This window comes from Parasteatoda tepidariorum, chromosome 4, assembly GCF_982258835.1.
Source record: "Parasteatoda tepidariorum strain Cologne lab strain chromosome 4, Ptep-v5.0, whole genome shotgun sequence".
In the NCBI taxonomy this organism is placed as follows: domain Eukaryota; kingdom Metazoa; phylum Arthropoda; class Arachnida; order Araneae; family Theridiidae; genus Parasteatoda; species Parasteatoda tepidariorum.
In genome coordinates, this window is record NC_141758.1 from 115824662 (window position 1) to 115844827 (window position 20166).

The window sequence follows — 20166 nt, forward strand, 5'->3', positions numbered from 1 at the left end:
ATTTATTGTTGTGTTTTTATCAGAGTAGTAACTTCGGTGAAGTCATGAAAATTTCTTTGATTATTCATGGAAAGTAATGGATTTTTGAAAATCTAAAATGTAGCAGATACCCAGTATATAAAAGTTTCTTTTATGGCTGTGAAACTTCATTCTCATTCTAAAATTGTTAAACTGTTTATTGCAGTATATGTATTAAGAGCCCTGTAAAGAAGCTAAGGGTGGAATTCAACTGCAACATCGACTGTCATAAGAATCGTAACTATCGCAATGCATGATTAGAAATCTCAATTCAACTGAAACACTTATGTGACAAATCGGTCTTAAGACGCTCTAATCCCTTGTGTTTGTGATCTGTTGGTGGTAAGCAACAAAACAAAATTAATTCTTTAATATGATTGATTTACTTCTTCTAAATTAACGGTCTACAAGCTCAGTAATAATGTCTACAAAATTTTTGTTAAAAGGGTAAATAAATCCTTAATATAATAACCTCTTTTATTTCGGCAAACAATGTATAATTTTATTTTTCCTGAACTGAAATAAAGAATTCTATTGTTATATGTGTGCAACTCTATGTAAAGTTTATTTGATTACTTTTAATATCTTCATCAAAGTTGTTTGCTTTATGTTTTGAACTAAAGCTATTATCGAATATAAATTTCTTCTTAAAAGTGCGTGTTTCATATGAAAGTAATTTATTTGGTAACAAAGAGAATAATCTTACAAAATTTAGTTAAAATTGTATCGATACACAGTTTGTTATCTTTATTATTTCATATTTATAACTTATACTATAAATTATTATTTTTTATTGATATGTTTACTGATTATCTATTTGAGTTCTTTGGTTTTTAAAAATTTGAACCAAAAATGGCTTTTTTCATTGTTTTTTTTTCTCCTATTTATTTTTGTAAAAAAGTTGGTTTTGTATAAAAATATATTTAATCATAAAACTTGTGTAACAATTTCCAAAATACAGTTACTGATTTTTTAAACTTATATGTTTATTAAAAATATGGGAATATTTCCGTATCGTGATCTGTCATGCCAACTACTATCGCTAAGGTGCCAAATAACTTTTAAACTTACAAATTTTTGCTAATAAACATGTAGGTGTTTGCCCAGGGGTGGCTACGAGTTATACCTTTTGAGTTTCTCCCTTTCTGTGATGTTTTTGTTTTCGCTTCTTGTGGGCCACTGCCCAGAAGTTGCCAAGATTTAGCTATCATTCTGCTACTGCGATACGGAAATCTCTCCAAAAATACTGACTTTGTGTTAAAATTTCTCTATAAAATTTTTTTTTAAATAATTTTTACTGTAGAGTTAGTGTTAAAAGATTTATATCTATTGTAGTACATAATTCAGTTGAACTTGAATATATGAATTATTTTGACATAATGTTTTATAAAATTAGTTTTTAAATTTTGTGCGAGAACTTTGAAAGTTTTATGTCTTTGAATTATGAGATCTTAAAAGTATGTTTGTCTAGCAAATATTTATGTAGGAATTGAACTTTTTTTCCTATTTAGTTAATTGGATTCACCTAATAAAAAAATCTATATATATTTCGTGAATTATCTTATTCTATGTTAACCAACAACTATATTATATCAATTAGATTGAAAGATGTAGTTATACCCTTTGGGTTCTTGGTGATCGTTGTTGGTGGGGACAAGTACTGATAAAGGAATATTCTTAAAGTCAACTTTTTGTACTTCCTTTTTTTTTTTTTTTTTTTTTTTTTTTAAACTTGATTTAAATATTAAGTTTTTTGTTAGTGAAATGTTTTTTTGAACTTATTTTATTATAGACATAACTGCTGTTTATGGATGTAAACTCAAAGAATTTATGAAGTTAAATTGCATACAAGCTCGGTAATTTATGCTTTTGTGATGGTGTAATTAAAAATTGCCATACACACTAGCAGAAATTTGTTGGCTTGTTTTTAAACGTCCAGGAGTGAGGAAGATGTTTTAGGATATGTTAATCGCCTATTTCTGAAGTTGCCTTTTATTGCTAGGTAAGAGTGCTTGTAATTTATTCAAATAATTATTGAAGATTATTAATTAAGATTTATAGGTCTATTTGTTGAAATATATTAAATGAATTGTATTTAGGTGATGGCTTGTTTTATATGTCTTTTTTACAACGAATTTTTGACTCAAATTATAAGGAATAATCACAATTTTAACAATGCGGTCCAACAATTTTGTTAATTTGAGACCTTGAGCCGCTAATTGTTAATTGTATTCTTTGCATCCCTTTTGTTTTGCATCGAATCAGAATATATTTTCGAAGAATTAAAAAGTAGTTTTAGTTATTTACCAAATTTAATATTAATTTACAAATTTTTGTTTGTGAGATGAAAAAAAAAATTCTATTACAATTTTCACGCATCGTTTTATATTGGAAGATGATTCTTTCTTTGTTCAAAGCCTTTTTAAATAATTTCAGAAAAATATTTTACTAGTATTTATCAATTACTTTTGAAATTTTAAGCACATTCGAATTGGATTTTTTTTCATTACCTTGTGTGGAAAATGTAATTATTTCTGCATCTGCATTGCTTAAAACTACCGATAGTTCAAATATTAATAGTTTTTCAGTGCTTATTTTTTTAAATTTTACACAATGTTTTATGTTATATTTTAAATGCATCGTTCAATTAAAATTCCTAAGATTGTTGGTCGCAGTGTTGTATGAAAATAAATCAGTGGCCAAGTAAAGAGTTCCTGCACAATGGGCTATTGGCGACGGTCTGGGAAACATCCCGGAGGATGATCCGAAGACATGCCATCACAATTTTGATCCTCTGCGGAGGGGATGGCAGCCCCGCTTCGGTAGCCCGACGACCTGCGCGCGAAGTCGAGCACTTTACGGTAGCATACTTTAGCGAGGACCAATATCGCACACCCTCGGTCCCTACGCAGACTGATCCAAGTGATCACCCACCCGCACACTGACCGTAGCCAGTGATGCTTCACTTCGGTTCTTTTCTTTTATTTTTTTATTTAGTATATAATGTTGTTATTATAGCATTCCTCTTCCTAAACTGAAAAATGTTCTTTTAAGTTCTTATTATAATTATAAAAATATGCATAATTGCAATTTTGATTTTTAGGAAATTCTAATTAATAATTATCTTGACAATGTAAAACATTTAATTTGTTCGAATTGATACAATACATCTAATTTTTTTGTCACTTCTAGCTAACTTATTTTTGCACTTTTAATATTAAATATGTTTATAGAATTATTTTTGATTTAATATATTTAATTTTCGAAATTATACAATTTCGTTAAGGAATATTTACTCTGAGGAATTAATCTTACTTTATGATATATTACAAGGCTTCATTTTCCACCCTCTGTTATAGAACCAATAAATCTCTTGATTATTTTATAATGACTAATATAATCAAAAAAAGAGTTCTTTGTCAGAAACTAGTTATTTTTTCACGATCATGTAAAGTCTTTGAAAATTATTTTGCATTTTGTCAATGTATATCATGCTTAAAAATATTTTTTGAGCGCTTTAAAAGTACTTAAAAGGTGATATTTTTTTGTTGAAAAATTTGGCTATGGGTCTTGTAGTAGTGAAATATAAAAACTTGTTGAATTAATTTTTTCAATGTTTTAGACAAATTTCTTTATTTACTCATTTTTTTTTAATATACATAAAAAAAATTGCAAATCTTAATTTCTGCACTTAATTTTACAATTCAATTTCAATGGAATGCAGATTAGTTTCATATGTTATCTTTTACCATCTGAATAACATTTTTTAACAATCTAGAAATTTAAAAAAAAAAAAAAAAAAAAAAAAAACCACCCAGTTTTCCAAAAATTTCCCGGTGATTCTTTGGCAAGCCCTGTTAATTAATACAATTATATCCGTGCTTACATTATACATAATAATGTTTTTGACATAAAATTGTTTTTTAGTATTTTTTTGATTTTTTTTGGGAAGGTATATTCGATGAAAAACAATCATACTATTTTTAAAGTCCTTAATTTTTCAAAACAGTACTTAATTTTTTCAAAAAGAAAGTCCTCAAAAGTGCTTAATTTTTGCTTTGTTGAAAGAGTGGGAACCCTGTATTAATTTTAGTTTTTTAGATAAAGTATTAAAAAAGAAGTATATCTGTAATGTTGACTTCTACGATAAAGGGAATGATTTTAAATTTAATATAAATAAACTAATTGCATGGAATTCTAAAATTAAAAACATTAATAAAATATCATTTTCAATCAAATAAATGGAATTAAAGGGATTTTTAGCATTGTTTATTTATCCAAAAAACAAATGGACAAACTCCTTCAAAAATTTGGTTAAAAACAATTGATATTCTAGTAATGAAATTAAGTTCTATATAAAATCATTGAGTAATTGTGTGTTATAATTATTGATAAGTTTATTTACACAATTTTTTTTTGTTATTTAAAATTTACATTTTTACCATTTGCAAATCTGTTGCTCTTTTAATATTCAATTAAGGATTTTTTAAACTAATGTTATTTTTTTCTTCATTGTTGCTTAGGCTACACGATGTCCACGAATGGCTGCAATTGATTACCTTCTCTAGTCATTTATGGGTGGTGCAATCGAATTACAGTTCATGACATGAAAAAGCAGTCCACATCAGCCACCATTGAGAGTGCCTGCCAGAAAGAACAAAAACTCAGAATGAAGTATTTAAAGTTATGGATGAGATAAAAATATTTTTGATAAAAGTTATTATGAACTAATTGATGGGAAATATAGACCTAATTATGTGACTCGGTGATCCAATATTTATATAGTATATATATAACCTTAAAATTGGAATAAGATAATGATGGCTTTTATTTACTGGCATATATGCACTGGTTCTTAAAGTAAAAATATTTTTTGAAGAAAATTTTTAATTTTTAAGATATTTAATCTCAACTTTATGTCAGTATAAGTTGTATTAAATTAGAAGTCTGTTACAATTTAATATTGCCTAATTTATAGATTATTAGAGTTCTGTTACATTTTCTTGTTACTTCTATATTCCGATGGTTGTTGGTTTTGCACAATCTGACCTACAGTTTTCTTTTCCTTTTTTTTAGATAAAATATTTTCTAAATTTTGCAGAATTTATTTGCTGGGATTTTCTTTTTCTTAATACTTATTATTACCAGATCACACACATAAGATTTGCCATGAGCAATAAATCAGGAAAAGATATAAAGAATCTTGAATTAGATCCTGAAAATTAAAAAAGACACATATGTCTGTCTGCTAGTTAGTTATCCAGAGTTGTTAACTTTGTGTTTCTAAAAAAATTCTTTTTTATTACAACCCTGTAACTGAGCTTTTTTTTACAACTTATATCTTTATTAAATATTTCAGGGAAATTTACTTAATTTCTGATAGATTACTGTCAAAGATTTCATTTTAAAATAAACTTAATTTGCATTGACTCTTCAATTTTCAAATTTATCTAATTTGATCTCTTGAAATCTTTATTTAATTTGTGTGAAATTTTTCTTCCAAGCATGATGACCTTCTAAATAATGTTTATAAAACACGCAATTTAGGTATACACAGAGCTGTTGATATAGAATAAAATTCTAATTTTGCAATGTTTATAAATATTTCTTTTGAAAGATATTTGGAAAGGAAAAATTTCTTTATTAAAATAAATAACATTGTTATTTAAACAAAACAAAAACAAGAAAAAAAAAACAGAAGGGAATCTTTAATTTTTAAAAAAATGTTTACATCTATTTTTTTTTTAAATGATTACTTTATTATGTATATCTTTTTAAGGCTCGAGTATGGCAGAGAGACTACAGAGATCGAAGAGTAATGCAACCTGATGCGGCATATTATACAGAGGTATTTATTCCTTCAAACTATCGTTTATAACTTTTTTTCTATTTTTTGTTGCTGAATTATTTCTACTTCTCAGATGACACCACCACTGAGTATGCCTGACAACCCCATAAATGCAGTCACCACAAAATTTGTGCGTACATCAACTAACAAAATGAGATGTCCCTATATTTTGTGTGGCAGTAAGTTATTTGCAATAAACTTTTGATATTGTAAGCGTAGTTTTAAGGAGGAAATATGTAATTTTATCAGGAATGCTACTCTACATTTCTGTTCTCACAGATTTTAATTTAGAGTATGAAATTTCAGAAATCAAAATTGAGTACAAAATATCAGGTTACAGAAAAGTCTGTGTGTTTTCTACTTTTTAAATTACATATTGTCTAAAACATTTTCTCACTATGTGAAATTAAAGTTTATATTTCTGATTTATTTTATTTTTTTTTAGCTTTATTTGATTTTTGTGACAAGTTTCTTCAGTTAATTTTTTTAAAAAAGTTTCTTTATTTAAATCTTTTAAAACATTTCTTTATTTGATTCTTTTAAAAAGTTTCTTTTTGTGATTTTCGTATAACTTTCTTCTGCATTTATTACAGAGATCACTCAGTGTACGTAGTTTTAATGTATGTTCGAGGAGGGTTATCTCCTTCTAACATATATTCTAAACGTTTAAATTATAAAAAATGAATAATGAAAACTTTTTCATATTTACCCCCTTCTTACCGTTCAATTTTTCATTAATCAAGTAATGTATATATAACTTTGGCGGGGGTTTTGTCCCCCAAAACTACGCCACTGATATCACTCAAAGAAAATTTAGTCAGATTAAATTTATTTTGAATGATAATTTATATGTAAATTTAGTTGTTATTCATCTTTCATTATGCATATTTTGAACTAATGATTTCATACATTCATCAGTCTTAATACACTCATCATGATAATACATTTATCAGGCTTAACTAATTTTTCTGACTAAATGTTTGAATGAGAGAAGCAAATTGCAAATATTTTGTCATATTCATGGAAACTTGCATGATGTTTATAGTAATTGATTAGAAATGAATGTAACTAATAACAGATTATAATTAAATGTTTATCAACTATTTGTAATCAAGTAATAAAATATTGTCACAATTTCTCATTACAGGCAGTAATCATTGCTTATAATCATAACAAAAAGTGGTTACAGATGATCACAATTACAAGTAATCAAAATCTATAATTTCAAGTAATCAGCACTTCATGTTATCATAATTTGAGTTTAGGAGAAATCATAACTCTCAGTAATTATAAACTTATTATAACCAATTATCTTTAATACAAGTAATTATAAAATACAATAATTTCAGTAATGCAATCCTAATTTCACGTAAGTTTAATTACATTTTAATCAGGATTGTTGGTAATTGATTACTTTTCTACACAATGCATATATTGCATATTAAAATGAATGCTATTGTTAGGTATATTAAATGGATACTTTTAAGGATATATGTGCAAACATAGTTATGTAAATACATTGTACACACAAATACCTATGCATATTATTGTATGTACATAAATGGGCAATTCTATGGTGACTGGTATTACATTTTGATACGTTTTCTTATTTTTTAAATTTTTTCATTGAAAAATTACATAGGAAGGACATTGAGTAATATGTCTTATTTTTATTTTGAAATGCTCCTCCTTCCATATGCATTAATGGGAAGGTTTTTTGAGATTTAATCTAGAGAAAGCTTTAAACTAACTGGAAGCATTTGAAAAAAATAAGGAAATGACCTATAGAAAATGGCAAATAAAAAGAAAAGCCCTTGTGACTGATGTTACAAATACGAAATATATTAAAATTTATCTAAATTTTTTTTAATCAATATTATAAAATTTTTAAAAACTGCAATTTTTGATTTTATATCTAAAACAGTTGATAAAAAAAATAAATTTGTTAATGGAGGGAGGCTATTCTAAGTATACAATATGTAAATACATAGAGATACCTTGCACGGCATAGGTAAATGTACAGTGTGTGTGTAGGTATATTGTGACATCACTTACTTTATAATTAATTATGCGCTTGTAATAAAGAATATCCTAAATTGTAGTGGACACCTAAAGGTGGAAGACTGGTGCATCTAGCGGTGAATTTACTTTATGCAGTGGATTAACTTTTAATTTTGAAGCTATTTTACAGGTAAAATAATAGTTGTTCTCTAATTTTTTGTGATATATCTCTCTTATCCATTTCTTATGAATTAAAATTTAGTTTATCATAAAATTTATATTCACATATGTTGCTTTTTATTCCTACATGCAATCAATGTTCATTATTGATATTTCACTTTTTTATTAATATTTTCAACTTCCTCTTTCTCTTTGTCAGAAATTGTCACACTTCACTACCATTCTTTGTCATACTGCTACACAATCACCTCGTATATTACTTAAAGATAAACTGTTAAGTCAAGGGAACCCAAGTTAAAGCTCTCTGTTAAAGAATGACATTTATGCATTTTATAAGATATTTAATAATTTTTATCTAAATGCAGGACTAAAAAGCAAAATTTTTTCAAGGAGTACTTGCATACCTTTTTTTTCTTATAAAATTTATAATTTTTTAAATAAAAAATTAAATTTAAAAAAATAAAATTATGAATTAAAAACAATTTAAGACAATTTTACAATGCTCCATAGTTTTTTAAATTTTTTTTAATAATTTTTACAGTATCTTTATGAGCTGTATTTGTATAAACCAGTGATTAGGACTGGGCTATAAATCGATATATCGCGACATATCGATTTAACGCCTATATCGGCAAACCGATACAGCAACTTTCATTCCAAGCGATACATTAGAAATCTGATTTAAGCCGTCGAGTGAAGAAGACGATATAACGATATAGCGATACACGCAAGGACTTTCTCTTACGTTCCGATGCCAACTCGCGCTGTGGAAGACGATATTGTTTCGTTATGTTGAGACGGCCTTGACTGATGAGCGGTAGAATCAGAATCACTTTTGAGACCTTATATCGTTATATCACATGTTCGTTTTCGCACCTTCGCGATTTGAAATCGTTTCTTGTAGATTATTTTCGATGGGATTAACTTCGTGATCGCCGTCGTAACCTTGTTCTGAACGCAATCTATTATTGAAAAGAATTTATAAAGAAAAGTTTCTTCATTAATTAGGTAGGTTTTTTATTTATTTTCTGACAAAACTTTTTTTATATTTTTAAATGTGAAAATTATCGGAAATCTAATTTAAGGCACCCATAAGGAATTAAATTACAAAGTAAATAAATTTGTTAGGTTATTTTTTTACTTTCTTTTAATTTATTAAAAACCTTTCGGATAAAACTTCTAATAATTTAATGGGCTTCTATTACTGATTTTAAATTTATAAATCTTGAGTTGTTTTTATTTTTAGAAATAAAGTTAAAACAAAACTTATTTTTTGGACATAAGTCAATAAACTTTATTTGTTCAAAAGAATTTGAAAAGTTTGCGAATTTTATTCATTTCTTTTTTTTTTTTTTATCAATTACTACTTCGTTTTATTAGAGAGTAAAATCATTATTTTTTTTAATTTTCGTTTTATATTATTAGTTAATTAGCTAAATATATTACCGAATATCACAATTCTTTTGTTTTTATTTTTAAGAATTTAATTAAGAAACTTTGCCTTACTTTTTTTTTCGTTCATAATTCGGTCATTATTTAATTTAATTTAATTATTTATATGAAATAATAATAAAAATAGTGTTTAAGAAGCATTTTTTTTCTAAAATTTATTTAGCTCTTTGTTTTAAGCATACAAATAATTTTTTAACGAACTTATTTTTTAAATTTTGTTCCTATGCAGTTAGGTAAATATATTGATAAATTTCACTTTTATTTATTTTTTTATTTTTAAACTAAGAAATCTTTTGTTATTTGCGTGATCATTTTTAGAAAATATAACAAAACTTGTGTTTACTTCTTCATTAAGAATTTGAACATTGCGATCGAACTTAATAATTCTGTAATTATTTACGCATAATAGTACAAGCAAATATTGATTTGTTAAAAAAAGTTTCTTTTTTTTAAAAAAAAAAAATATTTTTAACACTTTGTTTTAGTGTATAATGAATTTCTTAACAAACTTTTTTTTTTAATTTTTTAAATTTTCTTTCAATAATTTCAGCTAGATATCTTTATAAAATTCCCTTTTTATTTTTAAACTGAGAAATCTTTCAGAGAACGAAAATTTGAAATTATTACAAATCTTATGTTTACTTTTTAGTTTAAAATTCGAACATTTTTAATTTTAAACTTCGGCTTTTAGTCAATCTAACTTTTATTTTAATTAAAATATATTTTGAAATTTTAAAATCAGCTTTTGTTTAATAACAATTTTTTTTTCTTCATTAAGGGTGTTTTAGGGGTTAACTTAAATTAAGACTGCTTATACCTTATAAACGATAAAGAAGTGCAAATATTTCATTCTGTATCTACACACATTTTTTCAATAAATATTTTAAGTAAGATTTGTACATCTTAGTCAATTTATTTAATATCTTTCTTTAGCAAAACATATATATTTTCAAATTTATAAATTGATTTAAATCAATATGCGTATGAAGTCTTGATAGAAATCTGACTTTCTGTGCCTTAAAGTAAATGAAATTCAAAAATACTATATCGCGATACATCGCTATATCGCGATGCAAAACTGACGATATATCACGATATATAATTTCTAATATCGCCCAGTCCTACCAGTGATGCAAAACTTTTAAGGAGAAATTGTTTGTGCCTTGCTCAGGGAAACACGCAATTTATAAGTGCATAAAGGAGAAGATAAACTGTATATTATTTTTAAACTTTTAATTCGTACTTCACAATTAGTTTATATTGTGATCATTTGTAATATTAATTAATTTTTTTATAAATTCTGAAATATATAAATTTTTTACAGTGCCTTAAACATGATGCACCAGTCATCATGTTTTCTAAAAAATGATGACCACTTATATTAATTGAGGTTCTCATTAATTGAAGAATTGAAACAATTCCGAAAATTTAACCATTCAGCACTTAGGAATAGTTAATTTAGGTAACTTTATGCATTCCTATTCAACGGTTTAAATGTCACTCTGATTAGGACTATTTAGAGAAATGTTAGCTTCCTGAGAGGAATTATTTGAATCAAGTTCTTTGTTTAAATTCTTAATGTTCTAAATTTTGTTCTAGTTATTTTTTTCTTTGTACTCTTCTATGCATTTAAATTCCTCTTCAGTGTCATAGATTTTGATTAAGCCCTCAACCTGAGTAATTCTTCGAGATCTTCCACACTTATGCCCGGTTTTAGAATGTCACTTTAGATTTTTGCAATTATCTTTGTCACCGAAGCTCTAACAATGATTTGTCTACTACTGAGAATATTTTACATCCGCACTGTGGGCTGTGCGAGCCTGGTGTGTAATTCGTAATCATCAGCTACCCCTGGGATTCAAACCCGCACCACCTCATAAAGAGGTGTTTGTTCTATCTCCTGAGCCACCGTGGCTGTTTAAAATAATTTTATTTTTTAAAAATTGTACCTTTTATTTATTTTTCTTCATAACTTTTAATGGTCTTATATCAGGTGGGCATGATTCAGATAATCTAATATCCATATTAATTGATGAATGATTTTGTGAGAGAAAATAATAAATGTTTCTAATGTGTTAATATGTCAACTACACTGAAGATTTGTTTTCATTTTTGAATTGTTTCGAACTAATTTTATTTCAGTTGATAACTTCTCACTGCTTAAAATTATAATTTAAATTTGAGCAGTACTGTGCTTTTCTTCGAAATTGAACTGCAATATATTATTCACTTTTTAAAGTGTTTCAAATAATTTAACAGTCCAAACAACTTAAATTTGTGTAATTAACATTACTGCTATAGTTGATATTATTATGGAACTCAATATTATGAATTTAATACAATATACTGTTTAATGTTTTGCTAAAATTGATATTATTATACCATTTTATATTACCTCCGTTATAAATCAATGTTCTTAAATTTCTCCTGTTGTCCAAATATAGTTGATTCTTGTTGTTGTCGGCCATTGAGACAGAGCTGGTGCAATTGTTCTTGTTTTCCATCTTTGGCCAATAATTCTGCCTCATCCGCTTACAGGGCGAACCCATTCATTTGTTTGCAGAATTTTGACCTGAACCACAGAATCTCTAATTCAGTACCCCAGAGGTATTGATTTGTTAAGGAGAACTTTGTGACCTGACATGTTTAACATGCACCAGTCACCATTTACTACACTGGCTGGTTGGACTTACAAATGTGAGGTCCCTGCCATCCAGGCTATCCCAGCCTAGTTGATTCTTAAACTCGATTTATAAAAATTGGTTTGTGTAAACAATAGTAAACTAAATTCAGTTTCCTTAAAAATTTAAATGTTTTATTCTGAAAACCTTAGTTATTTATAGAGTTATAAAAATTTGTACTTTATATTTGCCATTTACACCACAGTCATAAAATATATCATTTCCATATAGTTAAGGTAAAACAGTAGATTAAACATGTGGGAGCCGTTTTTTGTAATTATAGTATCAAAATTATTTTCATTGTTTATTTTCTTGTTTCTAATTATTGTATGTCACCAGATGAACACAGCAGGGAAAGAATGTGTCTGTTTTTATTAGGGTTTTTGAAAATGTGGTTTTATATTGAAGAGTCTTATAACAAAATGTAACATTAATATTCCTTTTCTAATGTTTTTAGGGAGGTTTAATCTCAGATTCCGAGTCACTTAATAATTTACGAGAGCTTCTCGTCATAATAAGAATATTACTTTTTGAATGAAAGCTGTCATCTACCTGTGTTTACAAAAATGTCAGGTAGTGTTTATTTATTTCTTAGTTCTTACTATTTTACATACCTTCAGTTGTTAGATATTAAAGTGTCAAAAAATGTATCGAATATAAATGTTTATTTTTGATTAGAAGCAGATCTGGGACTCTGTTGTCAATTTCTTGAGCAATACCTTATTTGCAATTGTTTCTAAAAAGTGAAAATTAATCATAACAAGTTTTATAAGTATTCATGTTTTATTTCTACTTAAATCTAGTTATTACAAAAAGATAAATATCAAGCATGTTTACCTTAGTTGCCAACTCTGTGCATGTTGTGAGCTGGGTTCGGTGAGATTATTGCACTTGCATGTGCAACTCTGCTGCATTTTGCAAGATATTCTCCATTTCAGGCTTCTTTTTTACCCTCTGAAATCAAGCTGAAAAATCTATCGATCATTTTATAATGGCTCATATAATCAAGAAAAGAGTTCTTTGTCAGAAACTAGTTATTTTATCATGATCATGTAAAGTCTTTGAAAATTATTTGCATTTTGTTAATGTATATAGTGCTTAAGAAAATTTTTTGATTTCTTAAAAAGCATTTAAAAGGTGTTTGCTTTTTGTTGAAATATTTGATGAAACTTATGTCTTGTGAGTAGCATATTTTGTTTGTATGACATCTTTAAAATCAACTTTTTTTAGTTTCCACTGAAGGAAGCAATATGAGTTATAAAATGTGCCCCATCGTCGTAACATTTTTTTATTTAAAAATTCTCTAATTAAAAATGGATTGTTATGTATTTCAATTTTACTTAATTCTTATTCAATAAAGTCTTAGTCTGATAATACATTTTTGAAGCGACCGATTTAAAATATTTTACTTGAACAAATAAAAATGTGTTTCTTCTAGCTTGAAATAAAATTGTATTTGCATATGATGTTTATAAAATTTCAGTATGCTCCAATTTCCTATTTTTCTGGCTTGATTTGAAACAAGAAGAGGAAATCCCTAGCTACTATAAAATTTCCTTTCTATGTTATAAACAAAAATACACAAAATCTTCTTATAATTGCTTCTCTAATTCTTGCAGCTATATAACTTTAAAAAAAAAAATATGCGTAAACAGTTAAAAAGTAAAAATATTACATTTACTCATATTTATGAAATTGTTGCATTATAGTACACTAAAAATTTATATATTTTATTCTATGTGCATTTAAATGTTTTATATTATTATTTTAGATAATTTGGTTTTACACTTTTGTTTAAATTGTTTACAAAAACTCTGATTACACATGGTTCAGAACCTGAGGATACTTTATTAGGTATGAATGTTAATTCTTTTTATTTGTTATTTTATTTGAACTGATTATATTAATGATACTTTAATAGTAAATTCATGAAACCAGTGCTAAAATTAACTAGATGTTATGTTTCAAAGTGCAGAATATATTGTTTCATCCAATTAATTTTTGGATCCCATGTAAATTTTGTAATGGAATGTCGAAAAATCCATCAGGAATTTATTAAATATATATGCACATAAAGTTTTTAATATTAGGTTATTTGGGGTTAATATTTTTAACTGTTTAATCTCTTCAAAATGAAAATGTTGGTGTTCATGTTTTTGCTTTACTTATGTAAAAACATATTTTTACAGAATTTATATTATCATGTTTCATATTAGCTTAAATAAATGAGGCTAATCTGAAGTAATTTGTAACTGATTTTTGGCACCCAAAAAATTGAGAAGCCAGTCTTAAATATATGCTTGATTCTTTGTTTCGGTTGCTAAATATATTTTTTCTTTTATTTTATCTTAACCTTCCGAAGGTTTTATTAATAATAAAAGAAAGTAGACGTTAGGAAAATACCCACCAATCTATGAAGTGATATTTATTCCGTAAAAATTATTTACTACATTTAAAAAAAAAATTATAATATTTTAAAAGTTAAATTATAATAGTATTGTAATTATCAAAAACTACAATTTTCGCGATCAAAACAATTGTAATGAAAAATATTTTTAAATATGATTTTAAAGGCAGGCTAGATTGAATTTACTTCTTTTTTCCTTACTGCATTTTTTAAGGTTTTAAGAATACATTTAATGCAGGGTAATATGAGCAAAAAATCTTAACTTTTAATTTCATTTTGGATTTGTTTTGTATGGGCCAGAAAAAAATCCTTTTTTTTTTCTTATTAAGAACAATTCCGTTTTTATTTTATCTGCTTATGAATAAAAAGTATTTAATGTTTTGAGTATTTTTTTAAACTAAATCCTATCAGAATTATACAAGTTAAGCATTGCACAAAAATAAACTTTTTCTTGTTCAAACATTAACTTATTTAATGTTTATTTATTTATTTTTCTTTCCATGTATTATAAATATGTTTGTAACAGGTATAAATAATTGGATCATTTCTTAACAATGAACACAAACTCATTTTTATCATTCTGGAAATTGCGCAGTTTTTGTATTATGTTTCATATTACCCTCATTATTCTTTGATTTCATTTTAAATATCCTATTCTATTTAAATTGGACCTACTTTTTTATGAAAAATCTTTTATTTTATTTCTTATTAACAGAAAATTAATGAACCCAATTAGTTCTCATTCAAAGTTTTTGGTACTTCATTAGATGTTTTATTTTGAAATTTAAACAAACTAAAATTAAATTTTTGCAATTGATATTTAGTATAAATTTATATTGCAGATGAATGTAGCCTTCTCCCGAACCAAGTGCCGATAATTGAATTATGAACACAAGCTTTAGGTGTGTATTTTGCACTTGCATTTGTGAACAATAACAGTGTAATTATTTATCACTTTTCTTTTTTTTATGATTTCATTTGAAATTTAAAATCTAGTCATTATCGTAAATAACAGGAGTAATCTGCTTACGCATTATAATGCGTCAATTGTGGCCAAGGTTGTAGAGGAGATGTGAATATTAAGTCATTATGGTGCATTACTTAGACATGTAATTCTCAAATGCAGAAAAATGAAGGAAATGAGCGTGCTAGTAGATTTATGTTGACAGAATTACAAACAGATTTTAAATGTATATGCAGTTTTAAATATATATATACCCGTCAATGATGATTTCTCAATTTTAGCCTCTTTTCAGCTTGGTTCTATTTAATCTTCTATATTAATAATGTTAAAAAATCACGGTATTTAGAGGGTCCTCTAATATTATTGCCTTGAAATACCATGTTTCAACAACTTACCAAGTCATCTTTCAACTAAAAAAGAATAAGTATTTTAGAATTGTTGGAAAATTCTTTGTGTATTCTCTCTTTATTAAAAAATCATAAAAACTCTTTTGAGTGTTCATTATGTTTTGTTTTGCTGCATAAAAACTTGAAATTACTAAGATACTTAGAAAAGTGCTCAGGAATTGTGATGAAATAAAAAAAATTATCATTAAAAAATTAATTGTTAAGCTTGTTGGAAAAAATACCATTGTTCGCAGACTGCAGGGATACCACTACAGAGTCAAAATTTGGCATGTTAAAAGGTTTCCACGTGTTTGTTTATAATCTTAACAAGGAGATTTTTTTTTTAAATTTCAATTTGTTCACGAATTTTTCAATTTTGAAAGCTTTTTGTGTGAATTTTTTCTACCTTTTTTTTATTTTCATTGCTTTTGCATTACATTTTGCTTTTTCTGCTCAAAAAGTATTAGACTTAGAAACTTGAAATCAAGAAAGCGTGTAGAAATGTGTACAAGGAAAAAAAGTATGATTCTAATGTTATTTCGAGAATTTACTACAATTTCAGCAACTGTTAAACTTGTAGTAAAAAAAAGATAACTGCTGAAATGCAACTACAGATTTGAAATTTAACCCAAGTTTAAATTCTAAGAAAATATTTCTACTTTTACAAGCATCGTGTGCATATTCTTAATGATATTAAATATTTTTTTTTGTAAATAAATAATTGATCAATTTATGATTCATAATCAATTTATTATTCTTAACATTAATTAATAGATTATTAAGTAATAAAAATTAATTTCTGGCAATTTTTGAAATAAAATATTATAAATTTAAGAATTGTTTAAGTTTACTTAATGTGTAACACATTAAAATTGATACATAACTAAATTGTGTTATTTAAAGTATGTCAAATGAAATTATTAAAAATGTGAGTGATTTTGTTTCCATTATTCATCTGAGATGAATATTCTATGTTGAGCAGTATAGGCTAAATACCAAATATTTGTATGTAGCATCTCTAATTTAGTAGCAGCCATTGTTGAGCAGAATCTTGTATCTATTTGCAATTTAAAAACTTCTTAAAAAAGGCTTTAAGCAATTTTTTCAATAACAAGACCCTATTTGCACAAATTCTCAAAAGTAGGACTCTGGTTGAAAGAGTATGACTTACCGCTAGTTTTATATTCACAAATTATGTGTAGTTTTTTTCACAATTTTACAAAAACAGGACCTTTTACAATATGTCTGGACAGACCCCTGATAACCTTTCTCTATTTGAATTGATATAAATTTTGTAAATGAGTAAAATTACTTTTTATTTATCTGTTCTGATTGAGTCACACATACTGTGTTCTTGTGGCTAAACTTTTTTTTTAAAGTCCAAAGGATTATTTCATGTAATATAACTCATGATTGTAAAGGGTGCGCCATTTGTTATTCTCATAGACTGCACCAAAAATTCTTCTAAGTATCCCTCTCTCTCAAAAAAGAAGTATAAGCGCCCAGACCTAGTTCATGCTATTAAGGCTAATCATTTAATGACTGGAACACCTTTTTAGATCTGTTTACCAAAACTCTGCAAAAAAGTAACCATTTTTAAACCGGAAGGTACAAGAAAAAAGGGTCGTCCACCAACTGGGTGGCTGGACGCAGTTGAGAAGGACCTAAAGATAATAGGAATAACTAACTGGAAGGCTATGGCACAGAATAGATCAAGATGGCAAAAACTTATTGGGACTCCCTTGGCCTGTCATAGGCTGTAGTGCACAGAAAGAAAAAAGGTTTATTTTACAAATTCAAGTGATCATCCGTTTCGTTATGTTAGCAAATGTTCTTGCATGAAGCTAAAATGATTGTTTATTTAGAAACCAAAATGTTCCACGTGTTTATGCAAAATATTGACATTTAAGAGGGAAGTAAACAATGGTGAACGAGAATCGTTTGGGGGGATTGGTGAGCAAAGCGAGCAGGGGTCCAAGCCTTCCAGTAAGATGAGAGTAAACAAACAAAAATAACAAAATGTAATTAAATTTGTTTGCATTTTCATGGGAATTTCAATTATAATGGCAATTTTTATATCTCCGATATAATGATATCTTCTAATTTATGATGTTTTTGTCCAATTTGACAGCGTCATCATATCAAGGTCCTACTGTATGTATAAAATATTTTTCTGAATAAATTATGGAGGTAAGTTATAATAAATCTGAGTATCGAATTACATCATTGCTTTGTTGCAAGTGTCTTGATTATTCAAGTTCTAAATTTCTTTGTTTTTTCCATCATTAGTGAGAATAGTTATGAATGTGCATATTAATAGATGAATAAAAAGTTTGAGATTTCGTATTCGAAATAGGGAACCCACTTCTAGTGTAAGGAAATTTGGATGTAATGTTTCCTAAGGATCAATATTTTCTAAAGTCTATGGAGATCTACTGGGAAACAATAATACTATATTATTTGTTTTCTTATCATGATGCTTTAATATATGTTAATTTTAGGTGTTGCTAGCCTCACCCTGTTCATCATGGTGTGTAGCGTTTTTAAAAAGTGTTTAAAGGTGCCTATTTTCGATTTTCGTTATTTTAAAGCCTTTTAAGGTTCTTTTTCCATAGGGTGTTTTAAAAAGTAATTAATTTTCCCTTTTGGAAAAGGAGATTTTTTTCTTTACCCTGTCGGTTTTTTCCTTGTATTATGCAAAACGTGGTTTTCTTATACCTACTTTTCACATTGTTCTGTACAACGTTTTCACAATTCATTCAACCACAACCCATTTTAACAATTAACCACAATCCAACTGTCAGTTTGAAGAAATACTTGTGAGTCCGTTTAGCGTCTACTGAGCTGAGTTCAGTGAGATTATTGCGTTCAGTATCATATTCCAATATATCATCTTTTCCAAACTGACAGGTAATATTTAAAAGAAAAATTAAATAAATGTAAAGAAATTTTAATGATAAGTAAAATTTTATATTTTTAGAAATATATATATATGTTACAATTTTTGTTTAATTATACATACTTTTACATAAAATTTTCTTTAAAATGGACTAATATTTTCAAATATAATAATGTGCATAATATTTCTATTCAGGAATATATCTCAATATGATAGATTGAAAAGTAACAAAATTCATGCCAATTTAGTTTCAGAATTGCCTATCAACATAAGTACCTGAACATTGTAATTTTTTCAACAAAACTTTTAAAAAGTTTTAATAAATACAAAATATATCATCTTTCTATAGATCCAAGAAATTTTACTTTTTTGTCTAATCTATTAAGATTTAATAGACAAATTGAAATTGTAAAAATTTGATTTGTTGAAGTGTGGAACTATCCACAAATAATTCTACCAAGTGATTAAAGTATCTTATACATTCTAACTACTTTTTTATTTCAGAATTTTTAGGACTTTTAAATATTATAAAGAAAAAAACTTGAATTCAATAACCACAGAATTTTTAAAATTGAGGAATTGAATTCAAATTTATATTTTTGGAAATGACATTTAGTTGCATTTAAAATTAGTAATACTTCAATCAAAAATATTAAAATCTCATTAAAAAAAATAATTAATTTACAATTTTAAACTAAATTTTAAATTTTTTTAATGGGCTCATATTATGAAATTATTTCATTTGGGAGTTAAATAACTAATCTAATTTTGAAATTAATAAAAGAAAAAAAATATTTTATTTAACATATGCTTCTTTTAAATTGCATTTTTTATTAAATTTTAATCTGTGATTTGGAAATCGTGTTTTTGAAGTTTTTTATGCTACTATGCAAAAAGCTTTTTTTTTTTTTTTTTTTTTTTCATAACTATTGTGGCAGGGTTCCCACTCAAATTTCAGAAATAAAATCCCCATACTTTGTCATGAAAATTTTTCAAATTTCCAGAATATATTTTTTTAATATGAGGCAAGATCTCATCAAATATATAATTTTTTATACAATAAATTACAAATTACTTTTTGATCAAAAATATATCACATATTATTTTTGTAAAAAATGACATTTCAGTAGATGGTTTACCATGTAGATTTTAAATTACACAAGTATATAAATTATAGATAGAAGCAATATTTTAAGCACAAAATCTGAAAAAAATTAAGTAACATGGTAACAAAGTAACATAGTTCATCAATAAATCTATTATTAAAGAAAAAAGTAATCTTACATCTGATTAAAAGCCAAACTTAATTTATGCAGAAAGATTAAAAATA

General features: G+C 26.3%; 1 protein-coding gene across 5 annotated transcripts in view; it reads left to right on the plus strand.

Annotated features, from left to right (window-relative positions):
* The first annotated feature begins 1886 nt into the window (after positions 1-1886).
* The window catches only part of LOC147812596 (pre-mRNA 3' end processing protein WDR33-like), a 612260-nt gene continuing 593980 nt past the window's right edge, over positions 1887-20166 (plus strand). For 2 of the 5 annotated variants that reach the window (XR_015433458.1, XM_087162466.1), the window contains exons 1-2: positions 13958-14034; positions 15430-15489. Coding sequence is in view for 3 of the 5 variants with exons in the window: in XM_087162468.1 (XP_087018594.1) it covers positions 5837-5866; positions 5940-6045; positions 12638-12669 (168 nt within the window). In the remaining 2 variants the exon portion in view is untranslated. Of the gene's footprint in view, positions 2021-4541; positions 4879-4941; positions 5867-5939; positions 6046-12637; positions 12754-13957; positions 14035-15429; positions 18069-20166 lie in introns of those variants that run through there. The other 3 variants (XM_087162468.1, XM_087162467.1, XM_087162469.1) reach the window with 3 other exon arrangements.